Here is a 22,191-nt window from a genome sequence, read left to right on the forward strand (position 1 = left end):
GATCAGAAAGAATGATGTTTATTCATATTTCTTAAAGGAAGATGCAGATTAGTGTGGTGAATTTCCAAATGACAGGAGTAGCTCTTGTCAATTTGAGGAGCCTTGCTCCTGAGGCGCTGCTGTGGTCAGCGGTATGTCCATTAGAATTATAAACTTTCTTTACTAATTACTTTACTAATTAGTAATTACTAAATTTACTAATTAATTCAAGTAATGTAAGTAATTTAGTAATTACTAATTTACTAAACCTATTGTTAGGGAGATTCCCTGCCAGCAGTCTCACTATCCTTTAAATCACCTCTGTCTAAAATTCTGTTGCAATAATTTGGGGGGGGTTGATGAGGTTTTTCCTGGGGGCCAAGATATCACTTTTGGTCCCATTCAAAACCTGGTTTTGTTACGGAACCTGGACTGGATCGCCCGATGGAAGAACCAAGCGGTGCCTAGAGATCTTGGAGGATAGGAGGTTTATTTAACACCGGCGGGCTCAGAGGAGAGTGGTCTCCAAAGGTCTGAGCCCTGAGCACAAACAAAGGGGGCAATTTATACACTTCTACTTCCACATACTTGGCACTAAGCACGTGCACGAAGTGGGGCAGGGAGAAGGACCTGGATTGGTGCGCGCCGGAAGCAGGGCAGGGAGAAGAACCTGGAAGAGCCCTGGGGCAAGGACTGGGACTATCTTGCTGGCTCGGTCGGCCATCCTAGGACACAGATTTTCCTCATCAGTATCAGTTGGAAAATATCAAAAAGATTTAAAGAAGAAGGCATGATTTCATGTGATTTAGTGAATGGGAAAAACCGCCGGACCCATCCACCCCACTGGAATCCGAGAGAAGAAGCCTGGTCTCTCTAGTTAGACCTGGGTTACTGGTGTTGGCCTACCTGAGATGTCTGGAAAAGTATTATGGCAAAGAATGCCTATAAATAGAATGACTAATTCTGACCTAGAACAGGAATATTGCCCTTAATGGAAAAATTAAATATGTCTGCCTGGAATTGGCATTATTCTTTGGCTCTTGGCAGCTGCCAGGTGATCTGAAGCCGCTGAAGCACTGTAGGGGGCCCAGGTCTGTACTGATGACTCCCAGGAAACTACTGACAAATGGTCTTGGCCTCAGTCCCTTTACTTAAAAAAACAGCAGATAAAATGGTACTTGTTTTTTATTTCTTTCCCATGGATGAATTGGAGACACTATCTATAACGCTTAGTATTTTCAGTATGTTATTGTTCACTTTTGGGGTAAGTCAATTTAACAGCCTAAATGAATGTTACCTGTCTTTTTCATCACAAATAGGTACAATAAAACATTATGATAGTTAAACAAATGTCTCAATAATCAGACCAAGGCTTGCCCATGCTTCTCAATGTAAAAATAAATGCTTAAGAACTTACTGTTTCTAGTATCAATTTTATGAGTATGTTTGTTTGGCCAGGAATGAGTTTGATTTTATGTCCTGTTTAGAAGATAATTAAAATTAAATGGAAAGTCATCAAAGCATTAAAATAGTGATATTCATTTGTAACAACCCTTGGAAGTTCTATTACTGCTGAGCTCTTTGTCCTTATAGTCTGTTTCTTACACCAACAGGGAGATTCTGGAAGTTTTTTCTGGAGATCTGTTCAGATTGCATATCCAGTCACATTGCCGCTGCCCTGGCAGCCACCCTAGGGTCCATCCTTTGGGACAGCGGTACTGCATTCCTAATGACGCAGAAGATACCACCACTGATAGGGTGTTACGGCTGAATCCTGAAGCCCATCCTCTTTCTTTTGTCAATGATAATGATATTGGTACTTCCTGGGTTTCACAAGTGTTTACCAATATTACCCAGCTTCATCAAGGAGTGACTATTTCAATAGATTTGGAAAATGGACAGTATCAGGTAATTTGAAATAATGGGGTATATTAATTTCCTGTAACTGCCACAACCAATCACCACTAATTTAATGGCTTAAAACAACAGAAATTTATTCGCTCACAGTTCTGAAGATCAGAAGTACAAAATGAAAGTATTGGCAAGGCTATTCTCCCTCCAGAGGCTCTAGTGCAGAATCCTTCCTTGCTTATTCCAGGTTCTGGTGGCTCCTGGTGTTCCTTGGTTTATGGCTACATAACTCCCATCTCTGCTTCTATTTGCAGGGACCTTCTTCCTTGTTTCTCTGTGTCAGTTCTTTTTCCTCATTCTGTTGTAAGGCCCAGCCTTCATCCAGGATGATTTCATATTCAGATCCTTAACTCAATTACATCTGCAAATACCCTATTTCCAAAGGTCACATTCACAGGTACCAGGAGTTAGTAGTTGAATGTACATATTTGGGGATGAAATTCAATCTACTACAAGGTGAATTAGGCGACTGAACATTACTTCACTAAAGTAGTGTATAATAATGTATGAAATAAAAATATCTAAAAGAAAATATGAAGGGCCTATTTTTTTAGATACTTGTATGAAATCATGAGATATCAAAAATTCTTTTTATTATTAAGTAGTACAAATTAATAAAAACTGAGGTGCTTATTCTAACTAACTACTTAAGAAGAACATATATAACAATTATGTCATGGAAGTAAGGTTCTTTTTCCATGTCTTTATATCAAACTTAATATTAATTTGCACTTAATTTATAAAATCCTTGAGAAGGGATGGATATGCAATTGTAGAATGTGTTACTTTTACTATAGGGCTATGAAGTCTCTGGATGTCTGATAAATATTTGATAATTATCATTATGAGGAAGTAAGCTATTATATTTGAAACTAACAAGTCCCTGGTTTGATTTATACTGATGGGTCAAACTTTAAAGACAATGATTAACTTATCCATTTTCAGGTGTTTTATATTATCATTCAATTCCTTAGTCCACAACCAACAGCAATAAGGATTCAAAGGAAGAAGGAGGACAGCCTAGATTGGGAGGACTGGCAATTTTTTGCTAGAAATTGCAGAGCTTTTGGAATGGAAAATAATGGAAAATTGGAAAATCCTGATTCTGTCAACTGTCTTCAGCTTTCCACGTATGAATATTTAACAAATAATTATATTTGAAGGAGTTCATTTTAATAGACTAATGGGTTAATAATAAGCAACATGTAGACTAACTCATTAGGCTGGAAGAGACTTCCCTCCACCACCAACCTTCTTGAGGCAGATTCTTCTAAGACTCCCCCACAACTTGAGTTTAAAATTGCATTTAAAGTTCTCATAAAAGATTTGAGAGTATCTCTTGTTTATAGTCTCATTTGGGCTTTATAATCTGATTTTCAGATTGTTTTAGCAAGTTATCTATATAAATATAATTTTAGTATGCCCTCAAGGAAATGTTTTACTAAACTTTTCTATGATGCAATTATATTGTTTGCACATGAAATATCTGGGATATGTTTGTTTTCCCAGAATGGAGAATTTAAGCTGTTACTAATATTGGGTAGTAATGTCTCAAAGTTGTGATTCTGCTTTGTTAAAAATATGAATAGCTTTTCATGACTTCAGATTTCTTTCATCAACAGTTTTCCTCCATATTCCCATGGTAACGTCACATTTAGCATCCTAACACCTGGACCAAATCATCGGCCTGGCTACAATGACTTTTATAACACCTCATCTCTTCAAGAATTTGTAAAAGCCACACAAATAAGACTTCATTTTCAGGGACAGTACTATACAACGGAGACTCCTGTCAGCCTCAGGCACAGATACTATGCAGTCGACGAAATCACCATCACTGGGAGGTAACGTTCATTACCAAGCTTTGATTGCAGTGTCCTTTTCACTATGAGTTTTGTTTTCAACGAGATTTTTGCCATACTTATTTAAAAATACATTAAGATTTAGAGCAAGCCAGATTCCAAGTTTCACATTTTGAAATGGTTTCTTACTCTAAAATTTTTTGGAAAGATCTGTATGTAATTCTTTTCTGTATGTAAGACCACATTGTTATAGAATCAATTTTCAAATGTTAAAATTGGGTTTAGAAGGTATGATACCCTGAATCGGGCTTGGAAATAATTTACCAAATGTTTTGCTAGGTTTTTTCTGGAATATAATTTTCAAGTATTCTTGAAATCAGAGAGCAGGAGCTAGATTTCAAGTTACAACTATACTACCAGTTAGTTTGTAAGTATGGGGCTTGGTCTCCCCGAGTTCACAATTCACAATTTTATGGGGGATATTTGTCTTCCTAGGAAGAAAAATCTAATATTCCCTAAATAATTTATAAACATCTGACTATAATTGAGAACACTGCTCACACAATATCAAAACATGGTTAGCTGGGGATATTCTCTGTTATGGAAATGGTACATATAGATTATATTTAGAATCAAGTTGTGCTAGAAGAGTGATATGCTCTGTAAATAAAGTACATCTTTAAAAACAGACCAGAATACCAAATAAGTATTGTTTGTTTAGTAATAGCATAATGTAAATAATAATATATTAAATATTTACCATCTAATTTTGGGGAAAAAAACCCCAAATAATTGAAATATGTTAATTTCATTCTGCAGTTTATTTTAAACTTTAGAGTTTTAATTGTGTCTCTAACAGTTTCAGTAAATGCCTTTCCTGGCAAGTTTGCCACATAGTTGATATAAGTGGAAACAACCCTCGACTCCTTTCCCAGGGAGGCTTGAAAATTACCTTCTCAGAACAATGTGATTTGGATATTGATGACACTTTATCCAATACTTTAGGATTAATTAAAAACTTTCATGAACATCTATATGATAAACGAGAAACTGAATTTTGTGTTGATTAGCATACTTGACTTCCTTTTTGGATCCACCCAGTGGATATATTCACAGGCCCTTAAATATATTCATAGTTGAGTTGACTTAGGAGTTGTCTGATGTTCCTGTTCACAGATGTCAGTGCTATGGTCATGCTGATAAATGTGACACAACAAGCCAGCCCTATCGATGCCTCTGCTCTCTGGAAAGCTTCACCCAAGGACTTCATGTGAGTTCTCTGTTAGATGCATGAAAATCTTAAAAAAAAAAAAAAAGTGGGGGAGGAGAGAGGGAGGTGGTGAAATGGTGAATATAAATTTTTTAAACTTAATTTTGGTCTACCTTCTGGGTATGAATAAAAATAAATAGATATGAGCCTGAAATGTCAATTATTTCAGGAAATTTTTGGTAGAAAAAAGAAAAGCCATCAAAAAGATGAAAATGTCATTTTTAAAAATAAAGTCTATCAGAAAAATAACACCTAAGATTGAAACTTGGGGTTTTATTTTACTTTTTTGTCTTTGTTTCATCAGCATTTTCATGTTTTATTAAACAATTTTTAAGGTGTCTGGATAGAATGACACTAAAAATAAGGGTCTGAATCCAGCATCTAAAGAGTATTTATACAAAGGTGTCTATGCAACATAAGAGTCTTTGCTCTTTTGATGCAGAGAGATCTATATGAATTTGTGGCAATTAAGTTGAATTCATTGCTGATATCAATAATTTTAATTAATTTGAAAATCTATAGTAAAATGACTCAGAGATTATGTTACTTTTGTTTGTCTATGGTGGTCAGGGGAAGTTTCATAGCTGAAGTAGAGATTTAGCCACATCTTTAAGAAAAAGGGGTAAATGGAAAAGAAATTGAGAGGTATTCATTGATAGAAATATCCAGCATCAACATCAGTAACAGCTGATATGAAAGCAAGTACAGCAGCAGTAACAATCATACCAGTAATAAAAAATAAATAGTATGGAGTCTTTGGTAAGTGATATTTAAGGCAATTGATGTCAATTTGGAAAAAAAAAAGTTAAAGCCCTACTTCATGGCACGTATAGAAGTAAGAAGGTGACTTAAAGACTTAAATGTAAAAATAATTGTAAATCTATTAAAGTAAGGATTAAAATAAAATTTCTAAATCTAAACCTAGGGACTTTATAAGCAAAACAAATACAAATAGAAACAAAGAAACATATCAGAGCCATGAAAAAAATTATTGACATATTTTGTCATATACATATTTAAAATTCTTTACAGTGTAAGGACTAATTAATTGGATGAACTTGATTGATTCATTCTTATTCAGCCATAATTGTGTGTTTAATTTTTTCCCAACTTGATTGTTTCTTGATTTTAAATTTAAAGTGATATTTATTATATTTTTTCTGGTGTTTTCTTCTTTTGATTCTTTGAGACGCATATTTCTCTTTCCTTGCAATCAGTGATTTCTTTTATTAACCTCACAATGTAGCACAGTCTCATAGATTCCTACTTGACTTGTCTCCTAAGCCTTGCCCTGTATGTGTGTTTAATTAGTCACTTCACTTTTCTCTGTCGCTTTTTTTTAAAGATATCATGGAACATCTTGTTTATAAAAAACCATCTGTCAAGATTTTAGGAACTCCATTTCTGTCTTCTGAGATTCTTAATCTGATCTAATTTGTTTCCAGTGACAACATTAGTGCATATAGTTCAGTAGCAAGAATATTATCTACAATGCAGACTTCCTCTAGCACATTTAGGATGTAGTCCTGGCCCTCAGTTTCAACTCAATCTTTGATTTGGTTACAGCTTTCTTTCTTTCTATGTGCTCAAGCCAAAACTTTTATGTTCTAATTCAGATGTTCCTTTGAACTTATTCTCCAGATCATTGCTTTATATTGCTGATCTTTTAATTTATACGTTTAGTCTTCATCACTGGTTGATAATTGCTTTGAAGGAAGGAATCTTTTACATTTTTTTTGATTTCTAACATCGAGAGGCTTTGAATTTGGTCTGATTAAAGTATGAGAAAAAAAATCTTTTTAAAAAGCATTGATTTTAGTATGTTTGATTGTGTGGCTTATCATATTGTCCCAGAAAGGAAATTAATTGGATGAACTTGATTGATTCACTCTTTATTCAGCCATAATTGTGTGTTTAGGTTTTTGCCAGTTTGATTTGTTCTTGATTTTAAAGTTAAAGTGACATTTTATTTTATTTTTCCTAGTGTCTTCTCCTTTTGATTCTTTAAAATAGACTTCCCTTTTCCTTGCAATCAGTAATATCTTTTATTAACCTCACCTCTCCTCCCCAAACTCACCAAGAGCTCAGTTAAAAAACACTCTGGGCTGAATTTAGTAAGGCACCTTGATCTGAATCTATACGGTATATGCAAATTAAGGACTGGGTGATGCTTTCATATGATATATTGTTTCCTGAGCTTCTCTTGCTTTGTTTTGACTAGTTAGTTCTCATCCCCTCAAACCCTACACCCATCTCCCTTTTCCTTTTGATATCCCATCCCATTTTTTCCTCTTTCTCTCTCTCTAATTGCTCACAGTTGAGTGATTGATATTTTATGATTCTTGGATGATTTCATGCTTCCCCTTAAAAATAGAGCCATTAAATGAATCAAGGCTCATGATTGGTTTCAGAAGTCAAGTTGGGATTTTCAGGCTTGGTCTCAGGTGGTGACTGTTGGATTATGAACTAGCAAAATAATTAACTATAATTTAAGTTGAGAATACATTTTAATGCTTCTTATTTAGACATTAAGTGTCTTTTAGAAACAAAGGTAAAAAGTTGACTTTTTTGTTATTTTCTTCCTTGACATATTTTGATAATTTATGAATTTAGCCATAAATAAAAAAGCAACAAATATCATTCACTTAGCAAAGTTTGGCAAGTGTAGTTGAAGGGAAGAAGTCAATAGACTGTTGAATGATTTCTCAGTCCTATGATATTTTCAATAATGTGTTGAAAATGAGAAATGATTTTATAAAGCATTCATAAGTCTGACATCCTCTTACTGTTATTATTCAAAGTATTTTAATACATGTGGGACTTACATATCTGAAAAATATATCTTATAATAATTTGAAAATATACTTATTCAAATTCTTTTCACATTGTTCTACTTTTTAAAATAATAAGTTTGAATATAAGCCACCCATTTTCTATTGGAACCAATGTTCTTTTTAAAGATCTGGACATAATCCAAAAAGAATGTCTTCAATTTCACAGTATTATGCTAACCATTAATAATATTACTCAATAAACAGGGCTTTTGTGAATTGCTTTACAGCCACTTGGCAAACAGATGAAAACGTAAGCCTTGAGAATATGCCAGTTCTTGGCAATTGGCAGTCCTATAAGAAAGTGTTCTTAGCGGAAGTGAAAATGAATGAAGTTGGGAGAAAGGAGTAGAATGGTAAATTCAGAAGCAAGTTCTGATATATAGCCATTCCAGGGAATTTTCTACATAAAGCATTCTTTAGTTTATAAAGTTGATGTCACAAACTGGTGGTCCACAGGTGGGAACAGTGTTTAAATAGTTTGTTATTCAGTTTCCAAAAAAAAAAATTTCCCTTCGCCTCCTCCTCCTATTCCTCCCTCCTCCTCCTGCATCTCTGGCTTCTATTAATCAGAAAACAATCCAACATTATGCCTATGTTTCCCCATGGCAGCCTAACGCAAGGTAACAATTACCCTCTTTGGAGCAGTATCACTCTTTGGTTTGCTACCATATTCACTACTATCTGTAGTCTTATATCTGGGTGACCTCACTTATGTTAATACCTGGCCCTCTTAATAGATTAAGACTTACACTAAGAGCTAGAATACATGATTAATTATTCTGGGAATAGCAAGACTGACTAATTCATAACTCCATTGGTATATCCTATTTCTTTTATCCAGTCATAAAATTAAAAACAAACAAAACAAAAACCTTTAAGAAAAACTTACTGAAGACCCCACTGATCCTGAGTTACACTTCAAGCCACACTTACTTTTTTCTTAAATATTTCATTGTATTTTGTGATACCTAAAACACCTACCTTGGAGAGGCTCAGTGATTCTCCTCAGTGCTACTGCATAGGAACTCTGACATATTTTGGTATTGTATTGGCAGTTGTAAGTATGTACACACCATATTAATGTATGGTGCATACCATAAATGATAATTGCATATTTCATTAATAGAGAATAATTTTAGAGTATTTGTGACACTTCTTCTCTAGAAATGACTGAAACCATGAATAATTTACTGGTTCCACTTTAGGATTCATCGAGAGCAAAACAAATCCCAAAAGACTATATGCTATTCAGTAACTTTCAAGCAGAATTGAATGTTTCTTTCTTTCTTTTTTAAATTTTATTATGTTATGTTAGTCACCATACAATACATCATTAGTTTTTGATATAGTGATCCACGATCCATTGTTTTCGTATAGCACCCAGTGCTCCATGCAGTACATGCCCCCCTTAATACCCATCACCGGGCTAACCAATCCCCCCTCCCCCCTCCCCTCTAAAGCCCTGTTTCTTTCTCAGGTCCATAGTCTCTCATGGTTCATCTCTCCCTCCAATTCCCCCCGCCCAATTGGAGGGAGAGATGAACCATGATGTTATGGTTCCTTCCTTCTCCTAATATCCTCCATGTTATTCCTTATGTTCCACAAATAAGTGAAACCATATGATAATTGACTTTCTCTGCTTGACTTATTTCACTTAGCATAATCTCCTCCAGTCCCATCCATGTTGATGTAAAAGTTGGGTATTCATCTTTTCTGATGGCTGAGTAATATTCCATTGTATATATGGACCACATCTTCTTTATCCATTCATCTGTTGAAGGGCATCTCAGCTCTTTCCACAGTTTGGCTATTGCGGACATTGCTGCTATGAACATTGGGGTGCATGTGGCCCTTCTTTTCACTACATCTGTTTGTTTGGGGTAAATACCCAGTAGTGCAATTGCTGGGTCATAGGGTAGCTCTATTTTTAACTTTTTGAGGCACCTCCACACTGTTTTCCAAAGTGGCTGTACCAACTTGCATTCCCACCAACAGTGTAAGAGGGTTCCCCTTTCTCCACAACCTCTCCAACATTTGTTGTTTCTTTCCCTGTCCATTTTTGCCATTCTAACTGGTGTAAGGTGGTATCTCAGTGTGGTTTTGATTTGGATTTCCCTGATGGCTAATGATGATGAACATTTTTTCATGTGTCTGTTAGCCATTTGTACGTCTTCTTCAGAGAAGTGTCTGTTCATCTCTTCTGCCCACTTTTTGACTTGATTATTTGTTTTTTGGGTGTTGAGTTTGAGAAGTTCTTTATAGGTTTTGGATACCAGCCCTTTATCTGTAGTGTCATTTGCAAATATCTTCTCCCATTCTGTGGGTTGCCTCTTTGTTTTGTTGACTGTTTCCTTTGCTGTGCAGAAGCTTTTTATCTTGATGAAGTCCCAAAAGTTCATTTTTGCTTTTGTTTCACTAGCTTTTGGAGATGTATCTTGAAAGAAGTTGCTGTGGCCGATGTCAAAGAGGTTACTGCCTATGTTCTCCTCTAGGATTTTGATGGACTCCTGTCTCACATTGAGGTCTTTCATCCACTTTGAGTTTATCTTTGTGAATGGTGTTAGAGAATGGTCAAGTTTCATTCTTCTGCATGTGGCTGCCCAATTTTCCCAGCACCATTTATTGAAGAGACTGTCTTTTTTCCATTGCATGTTTTTTCCTGCTTTGTCAAAGATTATTTGACCATAGAGTTGAGGGTCCACATCTGGGTTCTCTATTCTGTTCCATCGGTCTGTATGTCTGTTTTTGTGCCAGTACCATGCTGTCTTGGTGATCACTGCTTTGTAGTATAGCTTGAAATCGGGCAACGTGATGCCCCCAGCTTTGTTTTTCTTTTTCAACATCTCCTTGGCGATTCGGGGTCTTTTCTGATTCCATACAAATTTTAGGATTGTTTGTTCCAGCACTTTGAAAAATGTCATTGGAATTTTGATCGGGATGGCATTGAAGGTATAGATTGCTCTGGGTAGCATAGACATTTTAACAATGTTTATTCTTCCGTTCCATGAGCATGGAATATTTTTCCATCTTTTTGTGTCTTCTTCAATTTCTTTCATGAGTGTTTTGTAGTTCCTGGAGTATAGATCCTTTACCTCTTTGGTTAGGTTTATTCCGAGGTATCTTATGATTGTTGGTGCTATTGTAAATGGAATCGTTTCTTTAATTTCTCTTTCAACAGCTGTGTTGTTAGTGTATAAGAAAGCAACTGATTTCTGTGCATTGATTTTGTATCCTGCCACATTACTGAATTGCTGGATGAGTTCTAGTAATTTGGGGGTGGAGTCTTTTGGGTTTTCCACATAAAGTATCATGTCGTCTGCGAAAAGAGAGAGTTTGACTTCTTCTTTGCCAATTTGAATACCTTTTATTTCTTTTTGTTGTCTGATTGCTGTTGCTAGGACTTCTAGTACTATGTTGAACAACAGTGGTGAGAGTGGGCACCCTTGACGTGTTCCTGATCTTAAGGCTCTCAGCTTTTCCCCATTAAGGATGATATTCGTTGTGGGTTTTTCATAGATGGATTTTATGAGCTTGAGGAATGTTCCCTCTATCCCTATACTCTGGAGAGTTTTAATCAGGAAAGGATGTTGTATTTTGTCAAATGCTTTTTCTGCATCAATTGAGAGGACCATATGGTTCTTCTCCCTCCTCTTATTAACGTGTTCTATCACATTGATTGATTTGCAAATGTTGAACCACCCTTGCATCCCGGGTATAAATCCCACTTGGTCGTGGTGGATAATCCTTTTAATGTATTGTTGGATCCTATTAGCTAGGATTTTGTTGAGGATTTTGGAATCCATATTCATCAGGGATATTGGTCTGAAATTCTCCTTTTTGATGGGGTCTTTGCCTGGTTTGGGGATTAAGGTAATTCTGGCCTCATAGAATGAGTTTGGAAGTTTTCCTTCTGTTTCTATTTTTTGAAACAGCTTCAGTAGAATAGGTATTATTTCTTCTTTGAATGTTTGGTAGAATTCCCCAGGGAATCCATCAGGCCCTGGACTTTTGTTTTTTGGGAGGTTTTTGATCACTGCTTCAATCTTGTTAGTAGTTATTGGCCTATTCAGGTTGTCAATTTCTTCCTGTTTCAGTCTTGGCAGCTTATAGGTTTCCAGGAAGGCCTCCATTTTATCCAGATTGCTCAGTTTATTGGCATATAGTTGTTGATAATAATTTCTAATAATTGTTTCTATTTCCTTGGTGTTGGTCGTGATCTCTCCCCTTTCATTCATAATTTTATTAATTTGGGTCCTTTCTCTCTTCTTTTGGATAAGTCTGGCCAGTGGTTTATCAATCTTATTAATTCTTTCAAAGAACCAAATTCTAGTTTCATTGACCTGATCTACTGTGTTTCTGGTTTCTAATTCATTGATTTCTGCTCTAATTTTAATTATTTCTCTTCTAATGCATGGCTTAGGCGTCATTTGTTGCTTTTTCTGTAGTTCTTTAAGGTGTAGAGTTAGTTGGTGAATTCGGGATATTTTTTTTTTTAAGATTTTTTATTTATTTATTTGAGACAGAGAGAATGAGAGACAGAGAGCATGAGAGGGAGGAGGGTCAGAGGGAGAAGCAGACTCCCTGCCAAGCAGGGAGCCCGATGCGGGACTCGATCCAGGGACTCCAGGATCATGACCTGAGCCGAAGGCAGTCGCTTAACCAACTGAGCCACCCAGGCGCCCGAATTCGGGATTTTTCTATTTTTTTGAGTGAGGCTTGGATGACTATGTATTTCCCCCTTCGGACCGCCTTTGCAGTATCCCATAGGTTTTGGACCGATGTGTTTTCGTTCTCATTGATTTCCATGAATTGTTTAAGTTCTTCTTTGATTTCTTGGTTGATCCAAACATTCTTGAGCAGAGTAGTCTTTAGCTTCCAAGTGTTTGAATTTCTGCCAAATTTTTTCTTGTGATTGAGTTCCAGTTTTAGAGCATTGTGGTCTGAGAATATGCAGGGAATAATCTCAATCTTTTGGTATCAGTTGAGACCTGATCTGTGACCCAGTATATGGTCTATTCTGGAGAAAGTTCCATGCATGCTCGAGAAGAATGAGTATTCTGTTGTTTTAGGGTGGAATGTTCTGTAAATATCTATGAGGTCCATCTGGTCCAATGTATCATTCAAAGCTCTTGTTTCCTTGTTGATTTTCTGCTTAGATGATTGTCCATTGCTGAGAGTGGAGTATTGAGGTCTCCTACAATTAACGTATTGTTATCAATATGACTCTTTATTTTGGTTAACAGTTGGCTTATGTAGATGGCTGCTCCCATGTTGGGGGCATAGATATTTACAGTTGTTAGATCTTCTTGTTGGATAGACCCTTTAAGAATGATATAGTGTCCTTCTTTGTCTCTTATTACAGACTTTAGTTTAAAATCTAATTTGTCTGATATAAGAATTGCTACCCCAGCTTTCTTTTGAGGTCCGCTGGCATGGAAGATAGATCTCCATCCCTTCACTTTCAGTCTGGATGTATCTTTAGGTTCAAAATGAGTCTCTTGTAGACAACATATGGATGGGTCCTGTCTTTTTATCCAATCTGCAACCCTGTGCCGTTTTATGGGAGCGTTGAGGCCATTCATGTTGAGAGTGATTATTGAAAGACATGAATTAATTGTCATCATGTTGCCTGTGAAGATGTTGTTTTTATAGATTGTCCCTATACATTTCTGTTGTAGATCACTCTTGGAGTCTTTCTCCTTTTATAGAACCCCCCTTAATATTTCTTGCAGGGCCGGCTTAGCGGTCACATATTCTTTCAACTTCTGCCGGTCATGGAAGATCTGCATCTCTCCATCCATTCTAAATGAAAGCCTTGCCGGATAAAATATTCTTGGCTGCATGTTCTTCTCATTTAGTACCCTGAATATGTCTTGCCAGATCTTTCTGGCTTGCCAGGTCTCTGTGGATAGGTCTGACGTTATTCTGATGTTCTTCCCTCTGTACGTAAGGAATCTCTTCCCCCTAACTGCCCTTAAGATGGTTTCCTTGGTTCTAAGATTTGCAAGTTTTACTATTACATGCCAGGGTGTTGGCCTGTTTTCCTTGATCTTAGGAGGGGTCCTCTCTGCCTCTAGGACTTGAATGTTTGTTTCATCCCCCAGATTAGGGAAGTTCTCAGCTACGATTTGTCAATACATCTTCTAGCCCTCTCTCTCTCTCTCCACACCCTCCGGGATTCCAATGATTCTGACATTGGAACGCCTCATGGTGTCACTTATTTCTCTGATTCTATTTTCATGGATTCTGAGTTGTTTTTCCCTGGCCTCCTCTTTTCCCTTTTTATCTATTATACTGTCTTCCAGATCGCTTATTCTCTCTTCTGTCTCAGTTACTCTAGCTGTTAGATTATCTAGATTGGATTGGATCTCATTGATAGCATTTTTAAGTTCTGCCAATTCCCCTTTTATTTCTGCCCTTAGAGACTATGTTGCCATTAATTGATTTCTCCATTCTAGCCATTGTCTTCACAATTGCTAGCCTGAATTCCATCTCCGACATCTTGGTTATATCTGCATCCATTTGTAAATCTGCAGCATAAGTCATAATCTCTGAGTCTTTTCTGTTTTGGGGGCTCCTCCTCCTAGTCATTCTGTTGATGGGTGTTTGAGGGAATGTATAGAGTCCAAATTATTGACCAGAACCCAAGCAAGATGCACCTGTTTTCTTGGGACCTTAGGGTTGCTGGCCTCTTGTTTTCCCAGCCTGTCTTCTGCGGGAGGGGCCTGCCGTGCTGTTACTTAGGCAACCCTGTTTGGGCAGAGTTGCCCTGTGCCCCTGTGGCGGGGGATGGGCTCAGTGGGAAGCAGTCTTTGGGGCTTTTGTTCTCTGGCGCCTTTCCCTGGTGGCTTTCCGCATCTCTTCCGCGAGTCATAGCAGAAGAGACCGTTTCCAACCCTCTGCCTCAGAGCAGAGAGACCTCAGTCTGTTCTTCAGTGAGTTCTCCAGGCCACACCGTCTCCGTTTCTGTCCGTGCTGCTATAAACTGCAGCGTCCTGGGTTGTGCACCTCTTCGCAGTGCTCCCAGTCCTGCCTCCAGGTCGGGGCACGTCTCTGTCCTTTGTGCTTCTAAAACTGCCAGCCACTCCCAGTTTGCGCGCATGTGCGCGACTCCGCCGCTTAGGGTCCCGACCCGGGGACTGCAGTTTGCCCGTGCGTGACTCTGCCACTAGGGGTTTCCACCCCGGAGGTTGCAGTTAACTGGCAGGACCCTGGCGCACCAGGTTTCCCTCTCGGAGGCTGCAGTTCGCGTGTGCGCGACTGTTGCTCTGGCTTCTGTCCGGGGGCCTGTGGATGGCGGGCGTGGGACCCCGCTGGTCCGGTTTTCCACCCCGGGGGCTGCCCTAAAGTCCTTTCCCGACGCTACCGGTCTGCGAGTCTGTGCCCCGTCCGCATTGCGCGAGGCTGTCACTCACCGGCTGTGTAGGATCCCCATGGCCAGGCACCTCCCGCTGCCATTTATCCTCCGATATCTGCCCGCAGGATCACGGCTCTCTGCTTCCTACCTCAAAACCAACTGCCTGCGATATTCTGTTTGTAGAGATCCAGATCTTCTTACATCTCAGGCTGGTTTTGTGGGTGCTCAGAGTGGTCTGGTAGAAATCCAGCTCAATTCCGGGGACCAGTTGAAATAGGGTCCCCTACTCCTCCGCCATCTTTCCCCCCTCAGAATTGAATGTTTCAAAGCAGAATTCAGGATTACATGGCATTTAACTCTTTGTGAATCATTTGATAAGAAACACATATATTCTTCAAATAATTAATTTTTGGATAACAGATAATCACTGTTACTTGTATACATGTATTTTAAAATTTAAGTGAATTTTTTATTTTGAGATAATTGTAAATTCATGTATAGTTGTATGAAATAATACAGATTTCTTGTACCCTTTTCTCAATTTGAACCATGATAATGTCTTGCAAAACTAGTGATTTTTCTTTTTAAGCAACTTTCCTGAAATGATTTGCATACAATAAAACGTACCCATTTAAAAATGTATAGTTTGATGAGTATTAGCAAATATATACTCTTGTGTGATCATCTCTATATTCAGGATTGGAATATTTTTGTCTCCAAATATTCTCTTGTACTCCTCTGCAGTTAATGCCTCCTCCCCAAACTTCAATCCCAAGAAATCACCAATCTGCCTTCTGTCACTATAGATTTGTTTTGCCTGTTCTAAAATTTTATGTCATGGAGTTATACAACATACATTCTTTTGGTACATAGGTTTCTAAAACTCCTCCCCTCCCCATTGCTAGTCCCCTCGCCTTTTTTTTTTTTTTTAATCATTTCCTAACTACTTGTGCTATTAGCTTTATTGTAATAATGTATCTCTGGTTCACCTGCTCAAGAATTCCATTATAACTATCAAAAGGTATGCTTCAAGTCTTAGATACAGAATACAACCTAGGAATTGGAGGCTTAGGTGTGTATATTATATGTCAACTAACATGGTTGCATAGTTACAGTATACCCATTACTCCTCCTCTTCTCTTTACCTATTCTAAGAATTCAAGTGTTGATAGAACCTAGCTTTAAGGAATGTGTTATCAGTTGAAATCTGCATCTTTATGATTTTTCATTTTCATTTTCCTTTAATTTCCACAATCCTTTAGTTATGTTCATCTTTCAGGGGCTCTTGGCTAAGAGTGATGCAATCACCAGTGCCTCTGCCAAACACTGGCACTTTTTTGGCTACTTAGCTATTCTTTCATCATTTTGTGACATCATTACCTGAAAGGGTGGCCAAGTGTTCACAGAGCAATTTATTAGTAACCATGAATACTTCTCTTATTCTTTGGCTCTGATTTGTGACCCTTTTATAGCATTAATCATGGCTTTTATGAATTAACTACAATCAAGCTATCAGTATGCATTTTTGTTAGTATTATAAATAACAGAGCCAGCTTAAAACATTTTATATAATAGGCCCTTCTACCATTCAATAATTTGAATGGTGCCAACATCACACTCTACAATGCTTATTATGTAAATTAATATTTCCTATTATTTTAGAAAGTGTGTTCCTTTAGAGCACTACAGTCCAAAAGTATGAGTCATCATGACTAACTTGAGTCATATTTTTATTACACATCAAGCTTTCCCAGTAATGTTTTTTGTTTGCTCACAGAAAGATCTTACTCTAAATATATTTCACTTTATACTCTAATCTTATAAATACTAATGAATTAATTTTTTTATGTAACTAGCATTCAGACAGTTCATATTATAGAATCTATTTTAGATGTACATTTAGTGAGTCAAGGCCTAGAATTTCATTTCCTCTCTGGCACATGGTGATATTATTGTTATTAATCCTTGCACTAGTTATTCAATGTTTATAGGAGGACTCCATATTGTCAAGATATCTTTCTTCCTACATTTATCTATAGCTTCAATGTAATCCTAATCAAAATCATAGAAAGTTATTTTGTAGATATCCACACATTCTTTCTTTTTTTTTATTAAGTTCAATTAGCCAACATATAGTATATTATTAGTTTTTGATGTAGTGTTCAGTGATTCATTAGTTGTGTATAGCACCCAGTGCTCATCATGTCATGTGCCCTCCTTAATACCCATCACCTGGTTACCCCTTCCTTCCACCCCCTCCCTTCTGCAACCCTTAGTTTGTTTTCCAGAGTCCAGAGTCTCTCATGATTTGTCTCCCTCTCTGATTTCTTCCCATTCAGTTTTCCCTCTCTTCCCCTATGGTCCTCTGCACTATTCCTTATATTCCACATATGAGTGAAACCATATGACAATTGTCTTTCTCTGCTTGACTTATTGCACTTAGCATAATCCCCTCCAGTTCCATCCATGTCGGTGCAAATGGTAGGAATTCATCCTTTCTGATGGCTGAGTAATATCCCATTATATATATGAACCACATCTTTTATATCCATTCATCTGTTGAAGGACATCTCAGCTCCTTCCACAGTTTGGCTATTGTGGACATTGCTGCTATGAACATTGGGGTGCATGTGCCCCTTCTTTTCACTACATCTGTATCTTTGGGGTAAAAACCCGGTAGTGCAATTGTTGGGTTGTAGGATAGCTCTAGTTTTAATATCTTGAGGAACCTTTGTATTACTGTTTTCCAAAGTGGCTATACCAGTCTGCATTCCAACCAACAGTGTAGGAGGGTTCCCCTTTCTCCACATCATCACCAACATTTGTTGTTCCCTGTCTTGTTAAGTTTTGCTGTTCTGACTGGTGTAAGCTGATATCTCATTGTGGTTTTGATTTGTATTTCCCTGATGGCTAGTGATGTGGGGCATTTTTTTATGTGTCTGTTGGCCATTTGTATGTCTTCTTTGGAGAAGTGTCTGTTCATGTCTTCTGCACATGTGGGAGGTACAAGACACAGAATAGCCAAGACAGTAAATATTGAAAGACAAACAAAGTCAGACTCCTGACACTACCTGACCTCAAGACTTATCATTAAAGTTACAGTAATTAAAACAATATGGTCTTGGCAAAAATAAACAATAGATCAGTGAAATGGAATAGAAATAGACCCACATAAATATAGTAAACACTAATGTAAAAACTGTCACTTTGGATATTAATAATTGTCAATTTAGGTTTATCAGTTTATAACAATATACTACTCCGATGCCAGATGTTGAAAGTTGGGGATTCTGTGAATAGGTTGGGGCAGGAGGTATATGGGAACCCTGTATTCGTCTCTCAATTTTTCTGTCAACTTGAAAATACTTTTAAAATTATAGTCTGGGTGATGGACATTGGGGAGGGTATGTATTGTGGTGAGCGCTGTGTATTGTGTAAGACTGATGAATCACAGACCTGTACCCCTGAAACAAATAATACATTATATGTTAATAATAAAGAAAATAAAAATAAATTATACTCTATTGAAAAAGTAGCATTTAAGACAGTGATGATTGCATTTAAAGAGACCAAAATTCTTGAATTATTCTTTTTTGAGATTTATTTACTTATTTTAGAGAGAGAGAGAGAGAGAGAGAGAGCACAAGTGGGGGGAAGGGTAGAGGCAGAGGGAGAGAGAATCCTCAAGCAGACTCCCTGCTGAGCATGGAGACTGATATGAGGCTCAAGGTGGGGCTCTATTCCAGAACCCTGAGATTATGACCTGAGCCAAAATCAAGAGATGGCTGCTTAACTGACTGAGCCACCCAGGCACCCCAAAAGTCCTTGAGTTATTCTTGAAGAGTGTGGAATATTTTCAAATTTTAACTTAAGCAACATCTTTTTTTAAGAATAACACAGCAAAAGAGAAGAAATGTAGTTTATAACTTCCCCAAAATATAGAGAATAAAAAGGAAAAATCTTTCTTTTTCCAAATAAGGCCAAAAAGGAGAGGGAAATAAAAAGTAAGATATATAGAAAATATAAAGTCCAAATATATCAATAATCATAACAAATACAAATGTATTAAACTTGTCAGAAGTGCTGTTATACACACAAAAAATATAATATCCACTGTTGTCTGAGCATTAATGTGAGAGAGTACCTTAGGCACAAATTTTAAGAAGGCACCAAAAAACTTACGAATCAAGATAAGTAATATTTTAATATAATACTTAAAAAAGGCAAAATGATAGTAAAATCTATGAGGAAAAATATATAAACATTTCAAATAAAAATAAGATGTTGTTTGTTTTGTAACTCTTTGTTACTAAGCAATGAGAACTGTTTCCAGTCAGCCATAGTTCCTTCCTAACAGTTCTGTAAGGCTATCCTGTATCTGCGTCATATGGAGGTTGGCAGTGGTTTGGAAACAGATTGGTCAAGATGATGAGTTATATATAGCTATACTTTTTGATTATAGAGTGTTTATTAACTTTCTCCACTTGGGTCCTAATACAGGAGGATATTTTATAAATGTATATAGGGGTACATATTTTTATTTGGCCTCAGGTTCCAATATGGTTCAGCATGGCGCTGATGTTGAGATGGTAAGACATATACCTAAAACACAAGCACACATGAGGTTTAAAAATTTAAAAGCTGCTTAAGCTATATAATATTAGGTAAAATAGATTTTAAGCAAAAATTTTATTAGAGATAAGGTGCTTTATTACATAATGGTAAATGATATAATTCTAAACTTACATGCATTTTATAACATAGATCCAAAACTATATAGCAAAATTTGACAGAACTGGAAGGGGAAATTGACAAATCCAACATCAATGTAAGAGACTTTAATATATCTCATTTGGTAATTAATCAAACAGGCAATTAAAAAATTAAAATCCTTCATAATTGAGAATTGAACTAATTTGAAGCTTGGTATAATAGATTTCTGTATCCAACAATGAAAAAATGCACATTCGGGTTCCTGGGTGGCTCAGTCGTTAAGCGTCTGCCTTCGGCTCAGGTCATGATCCCAGGGTCCTGGGATCGAGTCCCACATCGGGCTCCCTGCTCTGCGGGAAGCCTGCTTCTCCCTCTCCCACTCCCCCTGTTTGTGTTCCTACTCTCGCTATGTCTCTCTCTGTCAAATAAATAAATAAAAAAATCTTTAAAAAAAAAAAAAGAAAAAATGCACATTCATGTCAAGATCACATGGAAAATTTATGAACATTGATCATATACTAATTGATAACAATAGTCTCAACGAATTATATAGAATTTGTAATCACAACACATTGTACATATTAAGGAAACAGTTCTAAGTAAATGAATGCATACAGTCATTTCACTATTATACAAATGAGTTAGGAAAAGTAGAAATTGATGGAAAAAAACCCAACTAAAATTATGAACCTTTTATTAATCCAACAAAATTTTATTGAGTAGTCATTTCCTAAGCAGTAGGTTTACATCTCTGGGCAAAATACAATTCCTCTTCTTGAAGAGTTTACATTCTGTCAGGAGTTGGTGGTGGGGGTTGGGGGGGGTGGGAAGAAGTAAAATAAGCAAGTTAAATATATAGTATGCTAGGGTTTTATCTGAAGGCATAGTGCTTTATTTTGAACTGTGTCAGTAGAATGAATTGTGGAGGCCAGGATGCAAAATCAAACAAGGAGAGTACAATTAAGATCACTCTCCCATGTAAACAAAGCCAAAGATTTTAAAATGATGAAACAAATCTAGCTTTTTATAAAAACAATAATATATAGTAGACATATTGGGTTTCTCCCAGGAATGCAAGTGAAATTAAATATTAATAAAACTATTAATGTAATTCACCAAGAAAGGAAAAACATGATCATTTCAATAGAATTGGAAAAAAGCACACATCTAGACAAGTGTTTTTAGAACACTCTCCATTGAAGAAGATCCTCTTAACCTGATAAAGAACACCTGCAGTTTTCTAGTTTGAACAGTGCATATAATGGGAAATCCATTGAAGTATTCCCTTCAAAATCAGGAATAAGACAAGGATGTCTATTATTTTGTATTTTATTGGAGGATCTAGCCAACTCAATATGATAAGAAAAAGAAATAAACTCTTAAAAATTAGAAAGAGCTGAGCTGCCAATATCTGAAGATAATTTAGCCAGATAATGCAAAAAATTCCACAAATTATTAAATATTAAGGAGAATTCAGTAAAGTGGCTAGATATAGGATAGAAACATGAAAATAATCATCTTTTATATGCCAAAATTACAAACAGGAAACTTAATTTAAAAATAATTTTCCACAGGGGCGCCTGGGTGGCTCAGTGGTTAAGCGTCTGCCTTCGGCTCAGGTCATGATCCCAGGGTCCTGGGATTGAGCCCCGCATCTGGCCCCCTGCTCAGCGGGAAGCCTGCTTCTCCCTCTCCCACTCCCCCTGCTTGTGTTCCCTCTCTCGCTGTGTCTCTCTCTGTCAAATAAATAAAATGTTTAAAAAAAAAAAAAGTTTTCCACAGAAAATATAGTATGTCTTTACAACTTCTGAATACAAGAAGCATAACTATAAAGGAAGAAACTAATAAATGTGGCTACATTATAATTAGAAGCTTCTTCATCAAAAGCTACCATTTAAAAAAAAAAAAGAAAAGCTACAGATTAGCAGATTATATTAGCAACACAACACATATAACAGACAAAGGAACTTTTAAAACAGACTAATTGAAAAACAGACCAAGAAAATTGAACCAGGTAATTTGCAGAAGAGGCTAGAAATGACAACTCAAAGGATTAATATACATACATATGAAAACATCTGCAATTTTACTGGTTATCAGTAATCATAACCATGAGATAATATTTTATTTTCATGAGGTTGGTAAAGATTCAAAAAATCTGAAAATTTCAGTTGCTGACAAGGGTGTAGATTACTGACAACTCATCCATACTGACAGAAAGGTGCCACCACTATGGGAAAACAATTCACAAATATTTAAATGGGTACTTATAGCAGTGAGTCTGAATGAATATAGCTATTACATCAACGTGACTAGACTCTCAAA

General features: G+C 36.7%; 1 protein-coding gene across 1 annotated transcript in view; it reads left to right on the forward strand.

Annotated features, from left to right (window-relative positions):
- The window catches only part of USH2A (usherin), a 702,118-nt gene that overhangs the window by 76,190 nt on the left and 603,737 nt on the right, over positions 1–22,191 (forward strand). The window contains exons 5-8 of the mRNA XM_035010130.1: positions 1,593–1,887; positions 2,836–3,020; positions 3,513–3,734; positions 4,869–4,962. Of these exons, the coding sequence (XP_034866021.1) occupies positions 1,593–1,887; positions 2,836–3,020; positions 3,513–3,734; positions 4,869–4,962 (796 nt within the window). The remainder of the gene's footprint in view (positions 1–1,592; positions 1,888–2,835; positions 3,021–3,512; positions 3,735–4,868; positions 4,963–22,191) is intronic.

The sequence above is a fragment of the Mirounga leonina genome, unplaced genomic scaffold, assembly GCF_011800145.1.
Source record: "Mirounga leonina isolate KUSES-001 unplaced genomic scaffold, KU_Mleo_1.0 Mir_154, whole genome shotgun sequence".
NCBI classification, from domain to species: domain Eukaryota; kingdom Metazoa; phylum Chordata; class Mammalia; order Carnivora; family Phocidae; genus Mirounga; species Mirounga leonina.